The 27758-nt window shown below is 44.2% G+C and overlaps 1 protein-coding gene across 2 annotated transcripts; it reads right to left on the bottom strand.

The window, feature by feature from the left end:
* Positions 1 to 17714: 17714 nt before the first annotated feature.
* LOC148370523 (general transcription factor II-I repeat domain-containing protein 2A-like) lies at positions 17715 to 20462 on the bottom strand. Of its 2 annotated transcripts, none has more exons than XM_088333048.1 (2): positions 18969 to 20462; positions 17715 to 18899 (listed from the first exon to the last, which is right to left on the bottom strand). In XM_088333048.1, the coding sequence occupies exons 1-2, from the start codon at positions 20170 to 20172 to the stop codon at positions 18325 to 18327; spliced, it is 1779 nt and encodes a 592-aa protein (XP_088189174.1). In that variant the 5' UTR covers positions 20173 to 20462; the 3' UTR covers positions 17715 to 18324. The 2 variants fall into 2 exon arrangements, with proteins under 2 accessions (XP_088189174.1, XP_088189175.1); XM_088333049.1 differs by having other exon boundaries at positions 17715 to 19775; positions 19938 to 20462.
* Between the last annotated feature and the right edge of the window lie 7296 nt (positions 20463 to 27758).

Genomic DNA, 27758 nt, shown 5'->3' with positions numbered 1-27758 from the left:
CGGTTGTGTTTGAAGGTGTTCGTTTACACTTTAAAAATGTTTGTTCCTGTTGTCCTCACAGCGAATGAACACATCAGGCTCCACATGAAAAGACGTCCGGCAGCTTTAAAAACACAGAGGGCTCCAAGTGACTGCACACCTTTACTCTCATTAATCAAAATCTGTTTACTCTGGCCGGCAGACCACGGCCGCCTCATGAATCAATATTCCAGAAGGATTGATGTGGATTGCCATGGAGATAGGACCAAAAACAAAAGAAAAGGACAGACGATTAGGACTATCTTTGTGATGCTTTGTACAGAGATTGTTCGATTTGGAAATTGAAACATTTGATTTTTTTTTTTAATTTATTAGGCTCAGTTTTGAAGGAACTATGGTTACATTTACTTTTGTCCGTGAAAATATATTTTTCTCTTTCGTGATTTTTGTGTTTTTTTAAAGCATATTTGTCACCAACAAATGTTTAAGATCATCAAACAATTTTTAATATTACAGAGACAACTAAATAAAATACAAAATGCAGTTTATAAATGTTGATTCTATTTATTAAGGCACGTACAAAATCAAAACGTAGCCCTATTTGGATAAGTAATTGCTCCCTGAACCGCGTGTTGAGTCACCTTTGGTAACGATAACATGAATCAAACGCCTACAATAATTGGTAAAGAGTCTTTCACAACACTTCGGAATAATTTTGACCCTCTCATATTTGAAAATGGTTTCAAATCTGCCATTTTGGAGGATCTTTGAGCATGAACTGCCCATTTGAGGTCATGCCACAGCATCTCAATTGTATTCAAATCCTGACTCCAGAATCCTCTTTTTGTTTTGTTGAGACATTCAGAGGTGGTCTTGGTAGTGTGTTTCTTTCCTGCTGCATGATCCAAGAGCGCTTGAGTTTAAGGGTACAAACTGATGGCCGGACATTCTACTTCAGGAAATTCTAGAAAACACCAGAATTCAGTATTCCGTCAACTACAAAAAGGCATACCTTGACACAACTTTAGAAAATGTGTAAAATACAATATTTACTTTTTTTTGGATTGTGATCAAGTCAAGTCATGTTTATTTGTATAGCCCTTAACCCCACAAAGAGTCTCAAAAGGCTTGAACTAGGTAAGGCTTCATGCTATTGTCCCAGCTGTTTTTCTGCTAAGAGGCCTATGCTCGCTCTTCTGCAGGCATTTGATTGTGAAAACAATAAAACAAATAAAAAAACAGAAAAGAATAATAGATAATTAATTCAAGTGAGAGTAAAAATTTTCTATTTATGTCTGTTCCAACTTTGATCACACAATGTTAGTAGAACTTTGCAGTAATTATTGGCGTTTGGGAGACAACTTTCAAGTGTTACCTTACAAAAAAAACAAAAAACTATATTATTCTAAAGGGTTAAATAACAGCATTTTATACAAATTGGGTACATCTTGGATGAGGATCTTAGGAAATTTTTACAGGAACGATAAGGGGTTGATGAAGGGATTTTAACATTTATCAAACCTAGATGAAGTCCAGTAGCTTTTCTTCTCGCTGCTTAGCATCTTAGGTGCTACACTTATTTTACAGTTCAATTATTTTTATTAGCTTCAATTGTCACTTAACACCAAACTGTTAGTATTCAAAGAACATGGTTCCCCAGTAATAGAATCTTTTGGAAAGTTAATGTGAATGTGAAGTTCTGGTTTGTGAATAATCTGATTAGGACTGTCTATATGATAAATGATGTCAAGATTGTTTGACTTTGGAATTGGAACAATTTAATTTTGTTGTATGCATGTGGCTCACTTTTGAAGGCACTCCAGGGGTTACCTTTTTTTTTTGCCCCTATATCTTTTCATCAAACACACTTATATCTCCGTTAAAACTATTTTCAAAACCTGTCGTCGTCACTTAACCCCTTTCTTTTAGATTTCTGTTTTTAGCTCCAAATACAAATGGAAATACAGGATGGTAGTCTTCCTGCTGGGCATTTCTGCCTGAAGCGCCTCCTCCGGCGCCTTTGGAATGCTTGTGTGCCCTGAACACTAGGGCCTGCCTGGGTCATCAGCTGGGGACAACCGGTGATTGATGTTTCGCTCCCTTAACCCCAGGACATCTCCCGGTGGCTGGGAAATCTTTATGCCAACCCCACTGATGCCCTAGGTGTTACTTGAAAGCCCCCAGTTACTGTCATTCCTCCGCAGCCACAGCCAGAAGCTGCTCTCTTCCGCCTCTTCTGACAGCTCTTTAGTTGCTCTCCGGTTTCTGCGATCTCCCTGGGGAACTGCAACTGCCTCTTGAGGTCAACTTCGATCTCCATTCGCTGGCGGGCGAGAGGAGCCTTCCAGACTGTAGCGGGCGAGGGACATTGGTGTTTTTGCGAACGTTGTCGCCAGCCCTTGCAAACTGGATGAGGTGATTTGATGGAGGAGCTGCCTGACTGTTTGCCTTCTGTCTGCAACCTTCGACTACCTCTGCCAGCTTCTTTAGGACAGCATCTTGCCGCCACCTGTAGCGGCCTTGGGAAAGTGCCATCTTGCAGCTTGAGATGATATGCTGAAGGCTCGCATTGATGGTACTACAGAGGGGGCAGTTCACATCAGTGCCGAACCACAGATGAAGATTTTGGGGACAGGGTAGTGTGTTATAGGTTGCCCGGAGCAGAAAGCTGAGCCTGGCTTGAGGGATCTTCCACAGGTCGCGCCACGACAAAGGCCTGTCCATGGCTCTTTCCCAAGTTGTCCAGATGCCCTGTCTGCTCTGGGAAACCACTTTGATGGTATGGTGTTCCTGCTCAGTCCTGATCACTTCGGTCACCACCACCCGCCTGGAAGCCTTTGACCAAAAGAAGGGCACTTTGCTCCAACCAAGACCTGCTCGCCCTACTTGGAACCTGCCAACCACTTAGTGATGTTTTAACCTGACGATTGCCTGGTCGACCTCTTCTTCTGCCTTCCACCTTCTTCCTGTTTGAACTTTGGCCCCTCTGATCTGACAAGATGATCGGAGGACTCTCTCAACTCTAAAACCATCTGGGCCTTCTCCTTCTTATATCCTAGGCTGATCGAATGCAGCGGCAGTTGGAGTATGTTCCGACCAAAGAGGCCCACGTCTGAGAGGCATCTTGGCAGCCCCAGCCACTTCCTAATATAAGAGTTTGCCAGCCTTTCGAGCTTGCTTGCCAGTGAGGGAGGGACCTCACTCGCCTTCAAAGGCCACATCATCTGATGGTATAGTATTTGCTGGTAACACCATACTTTGTATTTGCCTGGGAGCTGGCTCTGATTGATCCTGGCTAGGCCATCCGAAAGCTGTTTTTTCGCAGCCTCTGCCGCCTGCTTGTCTGAGAGGTCTGCTTTGTAGGAGCGCCCTAGGCTACGGATGGGTTGCTTTGATAGTAGCGAGATCTGCTCTCCTCCTGCAGTGAAGATGGTATGGTCGTCCCTCATACCTTTCCTTAGGGACAGGCTTCGGGACTTAGATGGCTTGATCTTCATTCTTGCCCAGCCTTCAAGCTCATCAATCCTCTTCAGCAGTCTTGATGTGCATGCTGCTTTGTGACATCATCCATGAAGCCTCGCAACGGTGGTAGCCTTTGGCGAGATGGCAGTTTCACTCCGTCAACCATCTTCCTAGCCCCAATGAGGATGATTTCGAAGGCCGCGATGAACAGTATGGGAGAGATCGAACATCCCATTGCTATCCCCACTTCAAGCTGCTGCCATCTTTTAGTGAAGTCCTGGTGAGCACAGCACATCTGCAAGTCTGCAAAGTACTTGCAGATGTGCTGTGCTCACCAGGATGCAGTCTGGCGTGTGGAAGAAGTCCAAGGCAAAACTGATCAGCTGGTGCGGGACTGATCTGTACGCATTGGCAAGATCCAGCCGCACAACATGGAGGTCACACCTCTCTCTCCTTGCCCTTTGTATTTGCTCCCAAATTATTGCCGAGTGCTCCACACACCCTGAAAATCCTGGGACACGAGCCTTCTGGCAGCTGGTGTCTATATAGCTGTTACTTGTGAGGTAGCTGGTCAACCTCTTGGCCATGATGGAAAAAAAGATCTTTCCTTCCACGTTCAAAAGTGCAATGCTCCTGAATTGGCCGATTGTGTTGGAGTTCTGTTCTTTAGGTATGAAGATCGTAACCGCTCTCTGCCACTCTGAAGGGTGTTATTCTTCCATGCCACCTGCAGGAGTTTCCACAGGATTTTCAGAACCCCCGGGCAGCACTTGTACAGCTTGTGTGATATGCCATTCGGGGCCAGAGGCTGAGGCTGCTTTTGATTTCCGAACCACCTCCCTAACCTCGCTCAGTTTGGGGGGAGCCGTGTTGAAGGGAATGACTGGGGGAGCTGGCTGGGGAACATACCCCGGGGATCCCAGCAGGATAGCTTTTGCTGGGTCGCTGAATTGTTCCCTTATATGCTCCTCAAGCTCTGTCTTTGAGATCTCCAGCTTTCCACTCCTTTTGTCTGCCAGGAGTTGTTTTGCATGGTTAAAGGGGTTCTCGAAACATTTGATTCTCTCCTTCTCCTTCCTCTTTCTGCGACGGCAAATCAGTTCTGCTCTTCTCAAGTTGGTAAGGCTGCCCCTCACCAATGTTCCCTCTAATTTTCCACGGGTTTGAGCGTTCACACAAAGTCGGTGAGCAACGCTTGAAACAACAGTGAGCCACCATAATCCCAAGTGTGGCAAGATAATTAATTATCAAACATGTCCAAAACTTGACGTCAAGTTACATTTTGCTGAGTTTCCGGCAATGCAAAATTATTTTACTCTTTTGAATGTATTGACTCATGTACTATTGCAAAGCTTGTACGGCCTACATACTTTGTTTGTTCTCATAATTCTTTCACAAGATATCCATTTCTTTTTATTTCCTGATATATTTTGTCGCATAATATTAACATTTTTGGGGGCTTATTTAGTCGGTTGTAAGATACATAACTGTACTTAATCACATTTTTTAATGGAAGTACAACGTTGGCAACAAGATTCACTTGATATAATTGGAAATTATTTGAATGCAACACAAACTTTTTATTCTTTTTTCGGTGTTTTTTTTCTACTTTTTTTTTAATTCCTTCAAAAAAATCTCATTGTGTTTATTTTTTCCGAGCTGTTACTTTTTTTCTTTTTGTTCTCTATTTACTTTTTTCCCAAATTTCTTTCTTTACTTATTTTCTGGAATTTTTCAAAACGTTTCCTTCTTTTTTTCTCTTCCTTTTTGTTTTTTTTTCCCAGCTTTTCACTACTTTTTCATTTTTGTATTTTTTTTTCTTTTTTGTTCTATCCCCCCTTCCTTTAAGTCATTTTGTGCATAATTTTACTTAATATTTGGTCATGTTGGGATTAAAGAAGCAAAAACAACCTGAAGAGCAGTTTAGGACCCTTTTTAGTGAGCCGAGCCGAACAAGTCGGTTCTCGACATACTCTACTAAATTTACTCAACTTTGTTCGACTTCAAAATACTGCATTTAGGACACAACGTCAGGGGAACCCGTGTATTTTTGCCTTCATGCACTGTAACTTTGACTTAAGTCGCTTCTTAATAAGTAATTTTGAGCCCTCATTTTTGTGCGCTGGCTAGATTTTCTTGTGCGCCGAAAATGTGCGAGCAGTGCGCAATTGCGCACGCGCGCAGCTTAGAGGGAACACTACCCCTCACCTCCTCCCACATTGACTTCAAGCCCTCTTTCTCTTCTTGCCTTCCTCCACTGCTTTCGGAGTTGGCATCGCCTCCACTTCAATTGCTCACTCTCTTGTTCTCTCCTCCCTTTCTGCTTGGGCTCTTCTCGTTGCTTTTTTTCCACCACCCCAAAACGGCTACTGCATTCCTCATACAGGATGTCTCCTAAAGTGTTAAGCTTTGTCTCTACCTGGCCACGGAGATAATGCTCCAGAAGTACAGTTATATCAGTGTCCAACTTCTCCCAGACTATAGACTCATTGGCTTTTGGCCACTTAATGGCTTGCCTTCATCCCGGTTCTTTCTTCTCCTTGCTTTTGACTGCTTGCTGGTTGTTGCTTCTTGATTTTCCGGGTATGTTCCTGCTTCCAATCTCCTCGCGGCCGCCCTCCACAACCTGCCTTTCCTCCTTCTGCCTTTCTTCAGCAGCACTGGATCCTTTTGCTCTGTGGTTTGAGACCTGGCTTTTGGTTCCTAGTGTCTGACCTGCAGATGCAGTGCACTGTTTCTGCTGATTCCCTGATGGGCACCTCATCTTTCCTTGGTGGATTCGCAGACCCCTAAAAGACGTTACCTTTTCCCACCCACACCTGCATTTCCTCAGTATTGTCAAGTCTTTGTCAAATTCCATTCCAATCGTTGCCGTGAGGTCTGTCCGTTTTGGCCCTTCTTCCACCCTGCCTCTTGTAGGGCCGTTGGGTTGTTTTTCTTTATTTGACTCTGTAGTGGGTGTCCTTTCAGAATTAGTGGGTAGGGTGACTAGCCCCCCACTCCCAGTGCAGACTTTCCTGCAGTCATCCAGTCTTTCCTGGTTGTCCTTCAGTTTTTCCTGCCAACTGCTTTTCCACAGTAGCCACTGGCTCCTGTCCAGAACAACAAATGGAAATACAGGATGGTAGTCTTCCTGCTGGGCAATTCTGCCTGACGCGCCTCCTCCGGCGCCTTTGGAATGCTTGTGTGACCTGAACACTCGGGCCTGACTGGGACATCAGCTGGGGACCACCGGTCATTGATGTTTCGCTCCTTTAACCCCAGGACATCTCCCGGTGGCGGAGCGATGGCTGGGAAATCTCCCTGCCAACCCCACTGATGCCCTAGGTGTTACTTGAAGGCCCCCAGTTCCTGTCATTCCTCCGCAGCCACAGCCAGAAGCTGCCCTTTTCCGGCGCTTCTGACAGCTCTTTAGTTGCTCTCCGGTTGCCAGCTCCTGTTCATCCAAGGTCTCTGAGCAAGTGGGAGGTTGAGGAGCCCACAAAACCCGTGCTCGCCACCTCCACTGGGCATACTGTTGTTTTCCAGCCCGCCACCTGCACTCGGGATGTCCAGGGAGGTCTTGGTACTTCGCCCGTTTCCTCTCATATTCTGCCTCGATTCCCTCCTCCCAAGGGACGGTGAGCTCAACAAGGAGGACCACCTTGCTGGCTACAGACCACAGCACAATGTCTGGCCGCAATGATGTTTCTGCGATCTCCCTGGGGAACTGCAACTGCCTCTTGAGGTCAACTTTCATTCTCCATTCGCTGGCGGGCGAGAGGAGCCTTCCAGAGTGTAGCGGGCAGGGGGCATTGGTGTTTTTTGCGAACGTTGTCGCCAGCCCTTCCAAACTGGATGAGGTGATTTGATGGATGAGCTGGCTGACTGTTTGCCCTCTGTCTGCAACCTTCGACTACCTCTGCCAGCTTATTTTGGAGGGCATCGTGTCGCCACCTGTAGCGGCCTTGGGAAAGTGCCATCTGGTAGCTTGAGAGGATATGCTGAAGGCTCGCATTGATGGTACTACAGAGGGGCCAACACTGAAATATCCCGTAGTTAGTGAAGTAGACGGCCAGGATACGCCAGCACTGCCATACATTTTCCCTTTAATAATAATAATAATTTCCTTGTATTGTCATTCTGTGTAACAATGTACACAGAACGAAATGTTAATTAAGATATTTTTTCACTCACTCTTTGTGGCATTTCCCCCACTATATGGAATCAACAACTAACTATGTGTCCTTAATTGAGGAGTTGCATCTTTAGTGTGCCTGTTTACCTTGGGTTGGCATAATCTAAGACGCTGGTCTGCTATTGGTTCGTGTCCAAGCATGAAAAGGCAAAATGCTAATGGCTGAAATATCTCCCACAATGTGTTTCTCTTCATTCTGCCCAGAAATGTGAGTGCTTCGTAAAGACGTGGCGAGATGGCGATCCCATACAATATTTTTGTATTGTATTAACTGTCTATTGGTCCCAAGACTCTGTTAAGTCAAGTCAAGGCATGCTTATTTGTATAGCCCTTATTCACAAGGAGTCTTAAAGGGCTGCAGACACCAAAGATTATAGCAAACTATTATTACACCACCCCTGATTTCAAACGTACATGAGGGCAAGGAAAAAAATCAAAAACATCAACATGAGGAAAATGAAGAAACATTGGGAAGGGACCGCACATGAGGTAATCCCCCTTCCAGGATGACTAGGCTACAACATATGTTGCAATAACAAACAATACACAAATATTGTCAACATGAAACATAGGTCATTCATAGGCTATAAAATAAAAGTGTGTTCTAAGCCTATATTTAAATAGTCCCACTGAGGTTGCAGATTGAGTCAGAGCATTCCACAGCACCAAGGCCCGAATGGAGAACACTATCAAACCTGCAGATATCCTCTTGGCTCTTGGGATCACAAGTACACTAGCATTTTCAGAGAAAATGTTCCTAAACGGAATAAAGGGGGGAACACAATCTGAACAATATTAGAGAGTGAGTCATTCCATATCTGTATTTATTTATATATATTCATATTTTTTTTCAACACAAGGATACTGCTGGAAGTGTGAAATTCCCTGCGGGGATGAATAAAGTATCTATTTATGATTTTGTATAATACCAACAGAACCATAACATATCATCTTAAGCTAACAGGGAGCAAATGCAGGTTCGCTAACATCATTTACCAGCTCAGTAGCCTAGATGGGAGACTGGGAGGTCGCTGGTTCAAGCCTCGGCCGAGTCATACCTAAGACTTACAACATTGGTACTCATTGCCTCCCTGCTTGACGCTCGGCATTAAGGGTTGGAATTGGGGGGTTTGGTCACCTAATGACTAAAATGGCTGCGCCCTGTTTGGCTGTGGCTGAGTCGGCTCGCTACAGTTTAACTGTACGGGTCAGGTGTATTGACATTTCGTTCTGTGTGCATGGTTACAAAGAATGACAATATAAGTAAATTATATTCTATTCTATCAAGGTAATGTGATCAATCTTTCTTTTCTTAGTTAAAAGCCTCAATGCAGCATTTTATACCAGCTGCAGGGTTTTGGTTTTGGACTTTGGGAGACCAGAGAGTAGTACAATACAGTAGTCAAGACGAGGGAACATTGGATCCACGTCACAAGTTCATCAGGACTGACCAAGGTAATTCGCCAGTGCACAGTTCAAGGGGCAATAGGAGAAGAAGACCAAAACATAACTGAGCTGATGACATTAAGGAATGGACTGGTGGCAACTTTGCCACAATCCAAGAACAGGCCAGGGAACATCAACAGTGGCGAAAGCTGTCAAGAGTTGCTTCCTCATTGGTGCCCCGACAACCCATGTGGTTAAGGGATCTGCGATATATATTAACAATGTTATTTAATTCTACATAAAATACTACATCTAACATAGGTAGTAATTATTCAATACTTTTTTTTGGTAATTTTAAATTTTTGATCTATAGTACCTGGGGTTTAGGCTAATAAGCGAAGGTTTTTATCTCCCATTACATGAAATGAAATTATCTGCATTTCTATAGCGCTTTTCAAGTCAATGACTTCCCAAAGCGCTTTACAGTGTGCTTCACATTTCCCAATAGCGGCCTTGTATTGCAACCATGTAAGACGCAAACCTGCTTATTGGGGGTTCAGTGTCTTACCCAAGGACACTTCGACATGTAACACGGACAAGCCGTGATTCGAACTGGGATCCCTTGATCCCAAGACGAGCGCCCCCAGGAGCTCAGCCATTTTCTCTTTGTGATTCCCACCCGGAATGGATTCATGCAGTATCTTGGGGTCTACTGTATTGTGTTGAATATACAAACACAAGATTGTACAAATAGAAGTCAAACGACTATTGGTAGGATGATGATCGGCACAGATTATTATGAATTTGACTGGTATTGGTATTGGCTATATTCTCTATTCAACAAGCTGATTGAATATATTTAAAACTGGGTTAGGCTCAAAAGCAGCTGAGCCTCTTGCTCCCTCTCTCCCGCCTTCTGTCTCTGATGCTACCCAACTTGAGCCTTCTGATTTGATAAGTGACTAGAAAAACATTCTTAAAGAAGATTGTTAAAAGTAAGTAAATGGCGGCATCTCTGCTAACTCCTGAGTCCCGGCATGCCTGTGAATCAAGGAATCTGATAATATTGAGATTTTAAAAAGTCCGTGCCATGTTAGAAAAGCATGGATGTGATTAAGAGATCGAGTAAAAAGTGTAATTAGGTATTTTCAAGGAAACCACATTCAGTTGGACTCTGGTTTATTAGCTCGTAGTTTGTCAATCAAGCATGTTTTTGTGATTGAGAGAGAACATAAAAAAGCTTACTCAATTTGAAGGCTGTGTGATTAGCTGTTACCATAACATTAGTTTGTCAATGTGTTTCCAAAACAAGAGTGCCCACACTTTTATATTTTCCAGCTCCGTTCCGACATTTTGATGCACTGTTTTTTGTAGTTAATTTAAGTCAAATCATCAAACATCATACATTCAAATAAAAATGTGCTAAACTATTATCTTTTGTATTGGTGTATTTTTTTGTTTTTTTTTTTTGTCTTAAAATATATGGTGTCTCTCTCTCTCAAACAGAAACGAAAGGATATTTTGCTTTCATGGCTCTTTAAGTCAAAAATATTCCCGGCCTTTACTATAGTGGAATGCTGAACGATTAGCTGTTACCAAAACATTAGTTAGTCAATCTGGCTCTAAAACAGGAGTGCCCACACTTTTCAATTTGCCAGCTCTATTAAAATTTAGATCCCCTTTTTATTTTACGTTAATTTAAGTCATGGTGGTTGTATTGACATTTTATTTATTTATTGTAGAAAAATCAGGGAGGTATTCAAATTTGTGTGTACCTTTAAACAAATAGATGTTTGTAAAGCCTGTTTTTATGTCCTGCTCTGTTAGTTTTTGGTTTAAGTAAAATATTATTGCATACAGCGGCAGGATGGTCCCCGCCCCACGGTATAGAGGTCCAGGGTTCGATTACAGCTACCACAGCCTCCCAGTGTGTAGTTTGCATTTTCTCCCCGTGCCTAGGTGGGTTCCCTCCTAGATGCCAAAAAACATGCATGGCAGGTAAAATGGCCAGTCCAGATTTTCCCTAGTTGTGAATGAGCAAGTGAGTTGTCTGTCTGTGTGCCCTGCGATGGCCTGGCAACCAATTCAGGGCGTCCCCTGTCTACTGCCCGGAAATGGCTGGGATGGGCTCCAGCACCCCTGTGACACTAGTGAGGATAAGCGGCGTAGAAAATGGATGAATGAAAGATTATTCATGTTAGATGCGTGAAAATTTGAATTTTTTTACTGTAAAATGTTTCAGAGAGCTACTAAAGTTTTTTTTTTTTTTTTACTTTATAACATATATTCTTTGTATGTTTTTGCCTTATTCAACATTTCTCAGGCCAATGTTTAAGCTTTTACAGCAAATAAATATTGGTTCCAAATTTTAGTTATCGGACTCTACTTAATACTAATAACCAGTCTCAATATCAGGCCTGAAATCACTTTGATCCTAGTAAAAAATGTATGAGTGGTACAAAAGATCCACTAAAGCGTGTGATGGCCTGGTTCTGGCGGTTGTGTCATGAGCACAGCAACAAGAAGTAATGTGCACATTATATAATAATTATTGGGAACGTGCTTGTAGGCTAGCCTGTCAAATCATGTTGTTGTTGTTACCTTGGTAAACAAACTCTCAATTAAATTTTCACAAACCAGTTGCTTTACAGTAAGCTGAGAGCCTGCCCGGGGGCCACCGCTGGCCCCGCTTTGGCCCCGACTGGCGCGACTGGAGGTCAGCTAGCTTTAGCTGAGCAGCGGAAGGAAGACCCGAGTCAAAGCTTAGATCTGCTTCTACTTGTTAGCGTCATAAGCAAAGATGGACAATAAATAATCCTTCCTCTCGCTTGACCCACGCAACTCTCCTTCCTTTTCTTTTTACTTGGGCTGCTGACATCTTCCATCATCCTTTGTGCCATTTAGACCACAACATATTGAAAATGATATTTCGGGAAGATCTAAGATCATTTTCAGATTAAAATGAATATATATATATATATATATATATATATATATATATAATATGTATATATATATATATATATATAATATGTATATATATATATATATATATATATATAATATGTATATATATATATATATATAATATGTATATATATATATATATATAATATGTATATTTACCGGAGCCATATCCCCCCGGTGGCAAGTGTCTAGAGTCAAGAACACATTCGCATTTCAGACTCTTTCTAGGAGATTGATACAGAGAAGGTGATTCCCAGCCCCCTCGCTCAACCCAACTCATGTGTTGGGAGTTTAGGTGACCAAACCCCCAATTCCAACCCCTGATGCTGAGCGCCAAGCAGCGAGGCAATGAGTTGTAAGTCACTCGGCCAAGGCTTGAACCAGCAACCTCCCAGTCTTGGGGCGGGCGCCCTACCCCTCAGGCCACCGAGCTGGTATAACATGAATAGATAAAACAAATCATAGTAGTGTTTAAGATTGCTATTTTTGGTTGATAAGGTATATCGAAAATGTTTTGAAAAAAAAGAGAGGAAAAATGAAGAAAAAATGCAAAGTTAGATAAAAAAAAGGGAAATCCAAAAAAAAGAGAAAATAAAATAGAAAAAAAGGAGGGGAAAAAGGCAAACGACAAAAAAAAAATTAAAAAAAAGGAAAGAGAAAAAGAGAAAATGAGATAAAAGGGGAAAATGGGGTTAATAAAATTGGGGAAAGAGAAGTGAGAAGACAAGATTAAAGGAAAAAAGGGCAAGAGGAAAAATGGAAGAAGAAAAGAGGGGAAAACAGGGAAGGAAAGAAAATGAAAAAAGGGAAAATTGTAAAAGAATAAGGAAAAAGAAAGGACAAACTATAGACAAGTTGGGAAGGAGAAAAAAGGAAACAGGATAAAAGGGAAAAAGGGTGAAAGAACAAAACAAAAGGGCAAATGAAAAAATACGTAAAAAGAAAGTGTAAAATGGTAAAGAAAGACACTAAGGGAAAGGGGGGAAAGAGGCAATAAGTAATCAACAAATCAGAATAAAAGGAGGAGCATTTGAAAAAAATGCAAAATGGTAAAAAAAAAGTAAATAAGAAATAAGAGGCTTTTGGATAGACAGCAACTGAGAAAACAAATAAATGTCAGAAACCAGAAACTGAGACAGGACCCACTTGCATTCTTTTCCCTCAGTTTTATTGAGAAGGAGGAAAAGGCTTGCACCCACGATCGTCGGTCACGGGTAGTAGATCGCTCGGAACGCGGAAGTGGCTCTTCTGTGGCGAGCGAAGGCAGTGTCGAGAGCGGGGAAAAGAACATCAATGGCCGGGACAGGGGAGCAAACATGTAATCGAGTTCAGAAAAGGGGTCAGAGCCGGGAATCACACAGGAATCAGGACAGAAGAAAGTGTGGTATTGTGTAATACACTCCCCTTCCTGCGATGTCGCTGTATACTAATGTGCAGCCTTGAACTTGTGTTTGATCTACAGATGAAGAGTGGAGTAAACAGGCTATGAGTCGTATGGTCCGTGTCTGTCTTACAATCTATTACAATCCTACTACATACACAACATATTGGCGACGAGGATGACTTGTATCGGAATCTCACAACCCCCTGCTTTGCTTGAGACCCGGGGTGAGCCTACGATGTTGTACACGACGTGGATTCAGATGATTGAAAATTACCAACGAGCATTGACTGCAAACGACATTCCGGACAAACGAAAACGCGCACTACTGTTGCACTGTTTAGGCACAGAAGGGCAGATAATTTTTCCTTCCCTTCCCGACACTGGCACTTCTTACAAATCCGCCTGTGATGCGCTTAAAACTTTCTTTGTGCCGAAGGTGAATGTCGTGGCTGAGCGGAGCAAGTTCCGTCAGCGTGCTCAGAGACCTGGCGAGACCACTGTTCAGTTCATTGCCGCATTGAGGGACTTAGTTTCTAACTGTGACTTTGGCACGTTTGCTGATGGTATGATTAGGGATCAATTCATTGAGAAGACGTCCTCTTCGAGGATCAGAGAACGCTTGCTGTTGGAAATGGACTTAAAACTAGACAAAGCGATCACTATTGCTACACAAATCGAATCCGCTATGGCAAAAGCAAAGGCAATTGCTCCCGTGCACGTGCCCGACGCCCCTGTGAAGCTCGTGCAACCGAGACCTGACGGTGCCAATGAAAGGCATCGGAGCAACACACTTACACAGCACTCTTCTCAACACAAAACCTGCTACCGTTGTGGCTCCAACTCTCATCTAGCAAATGACCCCAAATGCCCTGCTAAAAATGCAACCAATGTGGAAAAATGAAACATTTTGGTAAATTGTGCCGCAGCGCAGTCCCTACGCTATCAGTGAGAGAAGTTACTGTGTGTCATGTAGCCCCTACAGCTGCAGTCTCAAAGCGCCTTACGTGTACAGTTGCTCTCCATGCGAATGATGAACAGTCACTTACTACTGACCAGCTTGTGGACACAGGTTCAGCAGTCTCAATTTTGCCAGAGAGCATTTACAGACATTCATTCATGCATGTGCCTCTCTCAAAGCCTACTGTACGCCTGGTGACCTACATGAAGAAGCCGATTCCAGTGTTGGGCTGTCTTCAACTTACTGCTACATACTGCAACCAGAGTGCAAATACTGACTTCTACATAGTTCCTGACAGTACTCCACTACTGGGAATGGACCTGTTTACTGCACTTCGCCTTCACATACAAGATTGGCAGATTGCAACACCTGCTGCATCGGAGATGACTCACACCGTCAGCACTACAAATGCTTTAGGCGTTGCTACAGGTTTTATACACAAAGTTAAAGTGCGTGCAGACGTGCCTCCAGTCCCGCAAAAGCTACGCAGACTCCCATATGCCGTGCGTAACAAAGTGTCGGAGGAGCTGACGAAAATGGAAACTGATGGCATCATCGAGAGAGTGGACGCGTCCGCCTGGGTGTCGCCTCTGGTGGTCGTGAGCAAGAAAACAGGTGACCTCCGTGTGTAGCGTGAGGCTACCTCCCAAAGGCACGGTTTAGGATGAAAGTTATATTAGTATTATTAAAGCTTTGAAAACTTTCTCGATGTACCGTCTTTCTTTGTAAATATGTGTAATATGTATTTGGAACTGCATATTTTTGTAATGTATTTATTTGTATTTATTTGAGACACTTATTCTGCAGGAGCAAATTAAAAAGAGTGGCGGAGCAAACGCCAACGCTGAGGGGAAAGTGGGGAACGGTAAAAGTGAGGTTTTTGTGGACAAGGCGGACAATAATGGATATATATTTTTCCCACCCTTACTTTTGGAAATATACACTTTTTTTCCTTGGATTACTATCAACAGGCACCTAGAATCTGCAGGTCTGCAACAAATTTTAAGTACCTATATAATTTTGCGTTCATTTTGGCGGCTGTGATTTGTGGACTGTGTGCTTCAATGAAGGACATTTGGTTTCAATCGCGGGACTTGAAGTTTGGCTTGGATTAATCTCGTGTTTGTTTGGTGTGGGTTTATGCGGCTTATATACAGGTGCGCTCTATAGTCCAGAATTTACGGTAAATAAAATAAAATGTAAAAAATAATCATATAAAAAAAGGGACAAAAAGAAAAAAAATTGAAAACAAAGTAGTGATGATGAATAATGGTATTGTACAATTTTGGTGTAATTATGTTGAATGTTTGTAACCATCAACATATTTGTAAATACCTTTTCTTTGAAAATTGCTTTATCCCCCTCCATTTGTCATAGTTTCCACAGAAAAACACCGATGAAGTAATTTGCTTTAAATTAGTGTAGTAAACTACGGCAGATTGTCTGTATTTGCTAGCCATGATGGGGTGTGCACACTTAAGGAGAGGCAAATCTTATCATTTTTCTCATCGTGTTCAAAGGAAAGCATAGCCAGTTGCCTGCGGGAGCCGTGTGGGAGAGGATGCTGGCGTCTTCCTCAGATAAGCCAACATTTCCTCCCTCTTTCACTTTATTTTTCTTAGCTTAATGCTCAGTCCTTCGATGTTTCCAAACAAAACTAAGGTTTAGGTTTGTCCTCTCACTTTTACCCGACTTCCGCTTTTGACCATTCACAAAGTTTCTCCGGAAGTCCTTTCCAAGAAATTAAATTAAGCTTCTTGTTCTATACTGTCTGTACTGCTAACTCCTGTGGAATTTTACTCTTTGATGTACCGTATTTTCCGCACCATAAGGCGCACCTAAAAGGCTTTATTTTTTTCAAAAGCTGACCATGCGCCTTATAATACAGTGCGCCTTATTTATGTATCACTTTTAAAGTTGCAAAGTTTTCCAACTAACTTGCAGCCGCCGACTAGATTTTCCCCCGAACGCCAAGTAGTACTCGGTGGATGCTGGGATTTATTTACCGGCGTTTCATTGGCTAACCAATGTGTCAATCATCATTTGAATCGATCACTATTGGCTAAAGTTATTCGGAGGTCAAGGGGCGGATCCTTTTTATCATTTACAGGCTGCCATTGGCTTAAACGGCAAACAAAGCCTGCAATTGGCCGAAAACGATGTGTCAATCATCAGTTGAATCGATCACCATTGGCTAAAGTTATTCGGAGGTCAAGGGGCGGATCCTTTTTATCATTTACAGGCTGCCATTGGCTTAAACGGCGAAACAAAGCCTGCAATTGGCCGAAAAAGATGAATGCGTATAGCATGTGGCTGACGGCATAGAGAAAGCATTGTTTTCTATTCTGTATTTGTAAATATTGTATTCTCCTGGATTTACTACCCTCACGGATATAAGAGGACATTGGCTGCACATTATTATGAACACAACGACTTCGGTGAGCTATTCCGGGTTTTATATTGTCCCTGTATCTTGTTTCAGAGTGAACTCAATGTTTCTGTGATAAGCGGTGCAGATAATGGATGGAATGGAGTGTCTATTTTTAAATTAAACTCAATTCCAAGTGTTTATTGTCATATGCACAGTAAAGTTGCGAGCGAAAAAGAAAATAGATACTAAGGAATGGTTATCATTTCTTGAATCCCAAGACTTTAACCTTCCGAATGATGGAACGATGCATTTGAGTGACATCTTACGGACACCGTATCCGCACGTGTTCTCGACACGTATTTGCGTCTTTGCAAGCTTTCGGAATGTTAAGGGGGTAATAAGTTGGACTGAACTATCTGACTGTTTTGTCCACGTTCCCATTGTAGCGCCTTATAATCCGGTGCGTCTTATGTATGTCAAAAATAGGACCAAAAACCATTTTTTCGGGGTGCGCCCTATAACCCGGTGCGCCTTATAGTGCGGAAAATACGGTATTTAAGATATGACGTCCTCAGGAGTATACAACCTGTAGCAAAAAGTATGGAATCACCAGTCTTGGGCAATTCCTCACTCAGACATTTTATTCTGTAGAATAAAACTCACATCACAAACATGAAACAATAGTAAGGTCATTCCAAAGTTCAAAATAATGGCATTCAAAAACACAAAAATAAATTGAGAAAACACGTTGTGACGGTCTGTAAATGTTACCTCCTTAGAGCAAGTGCAGGTAAATGAATATGTAATCACTTAATTCTGAGGAAATAAAATATTGAATCATGAAAAATAGACAGAAAAAAACAATCAAAACATATCACTATTATTTTGTTGCACCATCTTTGGCTTTTATGACAGTCTCTAAGGTAGGTAGGTAGGTAGGTAGGTAGGTAGGTAGTTACTTTATTCATCTCTGTAGGGAAATTTACCAGCGTTTTTGTCACTCAACAAGTCCATGCCCTAGAGCAGGGGTCACCAACCTTTTTGAAACTGAGAGCTACTTCACGGTTACTGAATCATACGAAGGGCTACCAGTTTGATACGCTCTTCTGAAATAACAAATTTGCTCAGTTTGCCTTTAGTTATACATTATTTATAATGATTAGTAATACTCACCTATGTAAAGACACTGATCATGTTAATGATTTCTAACAATGATTATCAAAAATGACAACAAGGTGGGAAACAGATATCAATATTCAACACTTTATCTCTATTAATCACAGTATTTGTTACATTTTCAGATGATCACTTACATCACTACATTTTAGCAAAAAATATCCCATTTGCACAAGCCACTGACATGCCCTGTTAACAAATCATGAACTATGTTGCAACATGTTTCAAAAAGTTAACAATTATGTAATGTTAAACAAAATCAACTTACATATTTTTAAATATGTAATACATTTTTTATTTCACATTTTGAACTAATGGCCAAGTCTGTGTTATGTTTAACAAAATTATAACTTTTAAATGTCATGAACACACTTTTAAATTGAACACAATTCTTCAATATTTTAATTCAACTTTGCCATGGCACTACCATGTTGTCACTGACTACATCTGGTATCCGTCCTTGGTTAGTGGGAAGACTGGCATTGCATGCTGTTCACCAGTGTGTTGTAATCTGGTGTGTAACTTGACACTGCAACTGTGAGTGAGTCTCTCAGATGTGCATCAGTGAGGCGTGTTCTGTGTTTGTTTTTGATGAAGTTCATGTCAGAAAATGCTGATTCACAGAGATAGGTTGAGCCAAACAGGCTGGCAACCTTCATGGCTGCTGTGCATACTCCACTGTACTTCTCTGTGTCAACAAGGCGCCAAAAGTTTGGTGCAGCCTGGTAGGCTTTGAGATGGAGATCATTTTGCAATGTTATAATTTCAATCTCCACCTGTCCAGCATCCAAGTTGAACGTTGCACTTAACTGCTCAGCAAAGCATGTTGTGTCCCCATTCATGAAAGGGTTGGAAATGAAGAACACACATGGTTCAAGCTGATGAAGGTCACAAAACCTATTCTCAAACTCTTGCCCAAGTCTGTTTATTACTTCAATGTACTTTTCTGCCACTTTTTCAAATGTCTCAGATGCAGAAGCATTGTCTTTCAGCACTGACTGCACAGAGGGAAAGTGCAGAACTTTTTTTCTCTGTAAATCTGCAGAGAATGCATTCATTTTGGCTTTAAATGCATTTAAAGCACTTATCATATCGACAACAGTCTTACCTTTGCCTTGCAGCTGGCAGTTCAGGAGGTTTAATTTCCCAGTAATGTCCACCAAAAATGCAAGGTCAAGTGTCCACTCTGTGTCCTCTAGCAGTGAGACATCTTCGCCTTTGGACTGCATGAACTCTTTGATTTCACGCAAAAGAGACAAAAAACGATGCAAAACTCGTCCTCTGCTGAGCCATCTGATTTCTGTGTGTAGCAGTAGGTCCCCATATTCTGCTGACATCTCCTCTAATAGTACCTTGAAAATCCTGTGCTGCTTTGCTTTGGAGCGGATGTTGTTTATGATTTTCACAACGGGAGTCATCACGTGCCCAAAGCCGATCACTTTCGCACACAACGCCTGCTGGTGAATGATGCAATGGTAATGCAGAAATTTGGGGAAGTCTGGGTCACGTTTACAGTGAGCGATGAAACCTGTCTGTCGGCCGACCATAGCAGGAGCCCCGTCTGTTGTCACCGCTACCAGCTTTTCCAATGGCACCTTTTTCTGCACGAAAAACTCCTTCACCGTGTTATAAATGTCAACTCCTCTCGTAGTTGTCTTTAAGGGCAGTAGTGTCAGGAGTTCTTCTTTTGTGGAGAAATCATTAAACACCATCCGGATAAAAACCAATAACTGCGCTGTACTGCTGCTGTCCACGGACTCATCGCACTGGAGGCTAAACCACTTGCACTTCGCCAGATCCTGCTCCAACTGATCGACCAAGTTACTGGACATAGCTGATACTCGTCTTGCCATCGTAGATGCCCCCAGTTGGACGTCGGAAAGAGTGGAGATTAGGTCGCTTCCATTTTTCTCGTCTTTAAATACAGTGTTAGCAATTAATAACATCGCTTCTTTGACAACTTCTCCATCTGTAAATGCCTTTTTTTTCTTGATCAGAAAATGTGTAGCTCTAAACGAGGCTTCGGTTGCTTTTTGTGAGTTTTTGGCCGGCCTCGTAAAAAAAGACTGTTGCTTACCCAGAGCGGTCTTTAGCTCACGGGCTTTTTCTGCCCGTAGGGCGCTTGCAGGTGGATATTTATCATGGTAGCTTTTGTGACACGTATTGAAATGTCTCTCCACATTGTGCCGTTTTGCTGTCGCCACGGTCGTCCCGCAAATCAGACACACGCAGGTTTCTTTTACAGTCGTAAAAAAGAACTCCTCTTCCCATTCACTGTGAAAGAGATACGTTTTCTTTCTTTTTTCTGCCATGTTTTTGGGGTACGAAAGTGCATACAGCGCCCGCTAGCTTACTCTCCACATCCCACAAGCTCTACTTTACTGCCCATAGGTAAATATTGTGCGCGTTAACCTTAAAGTATTTTTAAGATAGTATTTTTTAAATCTATATACATACAAGTGTGATTAAAAAAATAATAGCAACAGAACAAAATTAATTTTTAGACGCAGCTCTCTATGAGATGTGCTATTTTTGGAACAGGCCCGCGGGCGACTCATGTGGTCCTTGCGGGCGACCGGGTGCCCGCGGGCACCGTGTTGGTGACACCTGCCCTAGAGACTGTCATAAAAGCCAAAGATGGTGCAACAAAATAATTGTGATCCTCCTTGATCTGCTACCTTATCGTGGTGGAGGAGTTTGTGTGTCCCAATGATCCTAGGAGCTATGTTGTCGGGGGCTTTAAGCCCCTGGTAGGGTCACCCATGGCAAACAGGTCCTAGGTGAGTGGCCAGACAAAACGCAGATCAGAAGACCCCTAATGATGAGAGAAAACTTTGGTCCTCGATTTCCCTCGCCCGGACGCGGGTTACCGGGGCCCCCTTCTGGAGCCAGGCCTGGAGGTGGGGTCCGCTGGCGAGCACCTGGTGGCCGGACCCTTACCCACGGGGGCCGGCCGGGCACAGTCCGAAGGGACGACGTGGGACCCTCTTCCCATGGGCTCACCACCTGTAGGAGGGGCCAAAGGGGTCGGGTGCGCAGAGAGCTGGGTAGCAGCCAAGGGAGGGGTCCTTGGCGCGACGATCCCCGGCTACAGAAACTGGCTTTTGGGACATGGAACGTTACCTCTCTGGCAGGGAAGGAGCCCGAGTTGGTGCGTGAGGTTGAGAAATTCCGACTAGATATAGTCGGACTCACCTCTACGCACGGCTTGGGCTCTGGTACCAGTCCTCTCGAGAGGGGTTGGACTCTCTTCCACTCTGGAGTTGCCCGTGGTGAGAGGCGCAGAGGGGCATATTAATTGCTCCACGGCTCGGCGCCTGTACGTTGGGGTTCACCCCGGTAGACGAGAGGGTAGCCTCCCTCCGCCTTCGGGTGGGGGGACGGGTCCTGACTGTTGTTTGTGCTTATGCACCAAATAGCAATTCGGAGTACCCACCCTTCTTGGGGTCCTTAGAGGGTGTGCTTGAGAGCGCGCCCCCTGGGGACTCCCTCGTACTGCTGGGAGACTTCAACGCTCACGTGGGCAATGACAGTGAGACCTGGAAGGGCGTGATTGGGAAGAACGGCCCCCCTGACCTGAACCTGAGTGGTGTTTCGTTATTGGACTTCTGTGCTCGTCATGGTCTGTCCATAATGAACACCATTTTCAGACATCAGGGTGTCCATATGTGCACTTGGCACCAGGACACCCTAGGCCGTAGTTCGATGATCGACTTTGTCATCGTTTCGTCGGACCTGCGGCCGCATGTTCTGGACACTCGGGTGAAGAGAGGGGCGGAGCTGTCGACTGATCACCACCTGGTGGTGAGTTGGCTTCGATGGTGGGGGAAGATGCCGGCCCGACCCGGCAGACCCAAGCGTGTTGTGAGGGTCTGTTGGGAACGGCTGGCAGAATCTCCTGTCAGAAGAAGTTTCAATTCACACATCCGGCAGAACTTTGCCCATGTCCCGAGGGAGGCGGGGGACATTGAGTCCGAGTGGACCATGTTCCGCGCCTCCATTGTCGAGGCGGCTGATCGGAGCTGTGGCCGCAAGGTAGTCGGTGCCTGCCGCGGTGGCAACCCTCAGTCCCGTTGGTGGTCACCGGCGGTGAGGGATGCCGTCAAGCTGAAGAAGGAGTCTTATCGGGCCTTCCTGGCCTGTGGGACTCTGGAAGCAGCTGGCAGGTATCGGCTGGCCAAGCGGAATGCGGCTTTGGCGGTTGCCGAGGCAAAAACTCGGGCATGGAAGGAGTTTGGCGAGGCCATGGAAGCCGACTTCCGAACGGCTTCGAGGAAATTCTGGTCCACCATCCGACGTCTTAGGGGGAGGAAGCGGTGTGCCATCGACACTGTGTATAGTGCCGATGGGGCGCTGCTGACCTCGACCCGGGACGTTGTGAATCGGTGGGCGGAGTACTTCGAAGACCTCCTCAATTCCACCGGCACGTCTTCCTCTGGGGAAGCAGAGCCTGAGGACTCTGGGTTGGGCTCTCGTATCACTGGGGTTGAAGTCACCGAGGTTGTCAAAAAACTCCTCGGTGGCAGGGCCCCGGGGGTCGATGAGATCCGCCCAGACTTAATTAAGGCTCTGGATGTTGTGGGCGTGTCATGGTTGACGCGCCTCTGCAACATCGCGTGGACATCGGGGACAGTGCCTCTGGACTGGCAGACTGGGGTGGTGGTTCCCGTCTTTAAGAAGGGGGACCGGAGAGTGTGTTCCAACTACAGGGGAATCACACTTCTCAGCCTCCCTGGTAAGGTCTATTCAGGGGTACTGGAGATGAGGGTCCGCCAGGAAGTCGAATCTCGGATTCAGGAGGAACAGTGTGGTTTTCGTCCTGGCCGTGGAACACTGGACCAGCTCTATACACTCTTCAGGGTCTTTGAGGGTGCAAAGGAGTTTGCCTTTCCGGTCTACATGTGTTTTGTGGACTTGGAGAAGGCATTCGACCGTGTTCCTCGGGAGGCCCTGTGGGGGGTGCTTCGGGAGTATGGGGTACCGCACAGTCTTATCCGGGCTATGCGGTCCCTGTATGCCCTGTGCCAGAGTCTGGTCCGCATTGCCGGCAATAAGTCGGATTCGTTCCCGGTGAGGGTTGGGCTCCGCCAGGGCTGCCCTTTGTCACCGATTCTGTTCATAACTTTTATGGACAGAATTTCTAGGCGCAGCCTTGGCGGGGATGGAGTCCGGTTTGGGGGCCTCAGCATTGCGTCACTGCTTTTTGCAGATGACGTGGTGCTGTTGGCTTCCTCAGCCCGTGATCTTCAGCTCTCGCTGGAGCGATTCGCAACCGAGTGTGAAGCGGCCGGGATGGGGATCAGCACCTCCAAGTCCGAGGCCATGGTTCTCAGTCGGAAAAGGGTGGTATGCTCCCTCCGTGTCGGGGAGGAGGTCTTGCCCCAAGTGGAGGAGTTCAAGTATCTTGGGGTCTTGTTCACGAGTGAGGGTAGGATGGAACGGGAGATCGACAGACGGGTCGGTGCAGCGTCTGCCGTCATTCGGACCCTGTACCGGTCTGTCGTGGTGAAGAGGGAGCTGAGCCGAAAGGCAAAGCTCTCGATCTACCAGTCGATCTACGTTCCTACCCTCACCTATGGTCATGAACTTTGGGTCACAGCAGCGCCTGTACTTCCTGCGGAGGATGAGGAGAGCCCACCTGCCCCCACCCTCCCTCATCACATTCTACAGGGGCACCATAGAGAGTATCCTGACCAGCTGTATATCTGTGTGGTGTGGAGGCTGCAGCGCTACCGACTGGGGTAGTGTGAGGAGGGTAACGAGGACAGCAGAGAAAATAATCGGGACTACACTTCCCTCCATTCAGGACATTGGCCAGAAGCGCTGCCTATCCCATGCTAAGAACATTATCGGGGACCCCTCTCACCCCCATCATGGACTGTTCACTCTGCTAGCCTCTGGGAAGAGGTACTGCAGTGTGCGGTGCAGGACCACCAGGTTCCGCAGTAGTCTAGTCCCCCTGGCCATTAGACTGTTAAATGGTCAATCTAACATATAGTTAACCTAAATCTTAACGGCTGCTAATCTGACTTTTTGCACTACTGGCAGTTCTTTATAGCTTGCCACTCCTTGCACATTTGCTCTCTGCACTATTGTACTTACAGCGTTACTGTTTCAGTGTTAATGTTACTGTTTACCTGACTTGTTAACCTGAATGCCCATTTTGCACATCTGGTTAGCTACTCCTCTTGCACTATCGGCACTATGGTATGGTAAAATACTATACGTAGCCATAATACAATACAACTTTTACTTATATCTGTACATTCGAGGAAACTGTGCGGGTCAGATGTATCGACATTTCGTTCCGTATACACGTGTACTAGAATGACAATAAAAGTAGATCTGGATCTGAATCTGAATCTGAATCTGAAAGAACTCGATCCCGGATACAAGCGGCCGAAATGAGTTTCCTCCGCAGGGTGGCTAGGTTCTCCCTTAGAGATAGGGTGAGAAGCTCAGTCATCCGGGAGGGACTCGGAGTAGAGCCACTGCTCCCCCGCGTTGAGAGGAGCCAGTTGAGGTGGCTCGGGCATCTAATAAGGATGCCTCCTGGACGCCTCCCTCGGGAGGTGTTCCGGGCATGTCCCACCGGCAGGAGGCCCCGGGGGCGGCCCAGGACACGTTGGAGAGACTATGTCTCTCGGCTGGCTTGGGAACGCCTCGGGGTCCCGTCGGATGAGCTGGAGGAAGTGGCTGGGGATAGGGACGTCTGGGCTTCCCTTTTAACGCTGCTGCCCCCGCGACCCGACCTCGGATAAGCGGAAGACAATGGATGGATGGATGGATGTTTTGATGTTTATTTGTCTATCCATCCTTCCATTATGTTTTGCTTATGCGGGGAGGGGTCACAGGGGCAGCAGCCTCGGGAGGGAAAGCCAGACTTCCCTATCCCCAGCCACTTCATCAGGTCAGCCGAGAGATGTAGTCTCTTAAGCGTGTCCTGGATCGTCCCTGATGCCTTCTAGTCGTGGGACATGCCCAGAAATCCTCCAGAGGTGCAGGCGTCAAAAAGGTATCATCAGATCTCCTTATCAGTCGCCCGAGTTTATTTGTATAGCCCTAATCACAATAAGTCCCAAATGGCTTTACAGACTACAGATAACTATTACACTATCCCCTGATCTAAAATCTGCATAAGGTCAAGGAAAAACTCAAAAACATCAAAATTAAGAGATTGAAAAAACCTTGAAAGATAATCACTTCCATGATGACCAGGCTGCAAAAGATGTTGCAAGGGCATCAACAAACAACACACAGACATAATCGTTATGAACTGTTGGCCATTTGCACACACATGACCTAACTACATGGCTATGCCATGCCGAACGGCAGTAAACCCTAATAAAACAGTAAAATAGTTTGTGAACATCACACCAGCATGCCTGCTTTGGTGGCTTGAATTGGCCATAAAACTATTCATGAACTCTGTAAACCTGACATCAGGTAAGAGAAACTCAAACATGGATTTCCTGCCAAAGACAACTGATGCTGAAAATATGTTCAATTGGAACACTCTCAAAGATGACACAAATTAATAAAACGGCTAGAGCGCTAATGTCATTGTGTCATTGTTTTGATGTGATCAAGCTAAAGTAAGCTATGACCAGCATGGGCGCCATCCAATTTACAAGCTGCTGTTTTCCTTTTTCGTTTTTTTGTTGCTGAGATAAATAAACTAGCGCCCTTCTCCCCCTCGGGCGCTCTCCCACGTTTGGCGCATTATCCTTCACATCTTTCATAATAGTGGCTCATTTGTTGTCATTACACTTTTTATCTGCAACCTGCATTTTACATCCACAACATCCCTGCCGTTACACCTTCCTGCCTGCCGCCTTCTTGACACTTGCGGCCAAACACTTTTGTCTGATACAAGACGTGCACGATGGAAGTCAACCAGTGATCGGCTAGGTCGATTATATTCACAGATATTTGGGAATTTAACGGATATCACTTTTGGCAGTTTTATTTATTTGAGAAGATGATTATTAAGTCTCAGATGCAGCCGAGACACTCTTTTCTTTGCTCTTACTCCTCCCCTTCCCTCATCCACTCTCCTCGCTACCCACCTGCACTTCCTGATTGTAGTTAACTTGTTTTAGGAAAGCAATTCAAACCTAAAAGGCAGATCATTTTGATTACTTTAAGAAACAATTTCTAACAAGAGGAACACAAAATAATCAAATTAAGCAAAGCAAAAAATTAAAAACACATTAGCAAGAGGAGAGAGGAGGCATGACCACGTTGAGGTGCTATTTCTATAAAATGTTAAGAATCATAACATCCTTAGCCATACAACTGTTTATGCGGCATATGCACACTTACAATTGTTCTAGCAACTATTGTCGACTGATTTTACATTATAGTGGGGATACAAATGACTCATTATTGTGTCTCTTTTTTGCCTTGTGCACTTAACTGAGGTTGTAGAGAGGATACACGACTGAATAATGCTTCTACTTCTATGGATAATCCAAATATATTTTAATGAGGAACATATATGCTTCAAATCTTATCATGTCTGAGCTCATCTGTGCCTAGCACACATTATGAAGCGGTAGATAAGGGACATGACTAAGTTGCACTACTACTTGAATTCAAATTATACATATGTTCTAATGAGGAACTCAAAAATCACAACATCCTGAGCCAGGCAGCTTAATATGCCAAGCTTTACTTTACCTCATGTAGATTATGCAGAGGTTGAGAGGAGACACGCTCAAATTGTGTTAATACTTATTCGAACATAAAAATATAATCACATGAGAGGAACATAATTACTTTAAATCGTTCTACAAGCATTGTTGGCTAAGGGAATTGCATAGATGAAATTGACTCCCTATTATGTCTATTACCCGTGCCTCATGCACACACACAAAAAAAGAGAGGTAGAGAGGAGACACAACCAATTTGTGTCATATTATTGTTTCGAAAGCTATCGGCCTGATAATTGTTTGTACCCAGCCTTTTTTTCCAATCTAGTAAAATGTTGAACAAACTTCAAGGTTTTTATTTTGCACTCAAATTATTTTTGAGAGAGTTAAACCAAAATTTGATTTATGTGGTTCTCATTGCACAGAAAAAAGAGTGTCACTGTCCCAAATAGTGTGGGGGGACTGTCAGAAGACCCGACTGTGCGGCACGGAAAGAATAAATAATATAGAAACGTGTAAGAAATTGTAAGAATAATGTGTCTTGTCAAAGTGCTGCGATCGGTTTTGGCCTTCTGGCCGTGTCGCGCACATTTGCTGTCGTGACATGTCGGAACGCAACCACTTCCTCTGCAGATACCATCTGATGGCTCCACAAATTGAGTTTTAAAGACTCTTCAAATAAGCCGTCAGTGATTTTGTCTCAAAGTTTGAAGCTTTTTCAAAAACAATGTGAAATTTAATTCTTTACTTTGTTGGTTTTCACACCTGATTAGCCGTTTCTTTTGTTTCATTCTTCGATATAATCAATGTACGGTGCTCTAATCTTTCTCATCTTCCTTATCACTTCCTTAGATTAGAACAATGCTTGCTATCTCCCCATAAACAGGATTAAGATGACAAAAATACACTTTTGACTCTGTAGTCTATTAGCTTTAAAAACCTCAAGAAAAAAAAAAAAAAAAAGTCAAAGACCATGGTGCCCTTTTCTAACATAAGTGTTGAATATAGGCACTTCATGTCCCGAGGTGTCAGATAGCCCCAAACACAGAACAACAAGGAGAAGAAATAAAAGGGACACAATCAAACCAAAAGGTGAAGCGTCTCTTCTGCTTTCACATTTCTTTGACACTTTCTAAGAGTCTCCACTTTGTCAGAACTTACAAAATATTGACATTAGTGGATGGTATGTCTCAGCTTCTTTGGCAGAACGGGAAGCCGTTCAGACCCGTCATCTGCCACATTTC

The sequence above is a fragment of the Urocampus carinirostris genome, chromosome 3, assembly GCF_059441175.1.
Source record: "Urocampus carinirostris isolate Australia breed hairy pipefish chromosome 3, RoL_Ucar_1.0, whole genome shotgun sequence".
Classification (NCBI taxonomy): domain Eukaryota; kingdom Metazoa; phylum Chordata; class Actinopteri; order Syngnathiformes; family Syngnathidae; genus Urocampus; species Urocampus carinirostris.
Note: the sequence above shows the minus strand (reverse complement) of the source record. Positions and strands in the feature narration are given on the sequence as shown.

Excerpts from the sequence above, each read along its gene's own strand:
- LOC148370523 (XM_088333048.1), bottom strand. The coding sequence starts at position 20,172 with ATGGCAGAAAAAAGAAAGAAAACGTATCTCTTTCACAGTGAATGGGAA. Across the intron at positions 18,900-18,968 it reads CTGCCAGCTGCAAGGCAAAG|ATTTACAGAGAAAAAAAGTT; the intron begins GTAAGACTGTTG and ends CATTCTCTGCAG.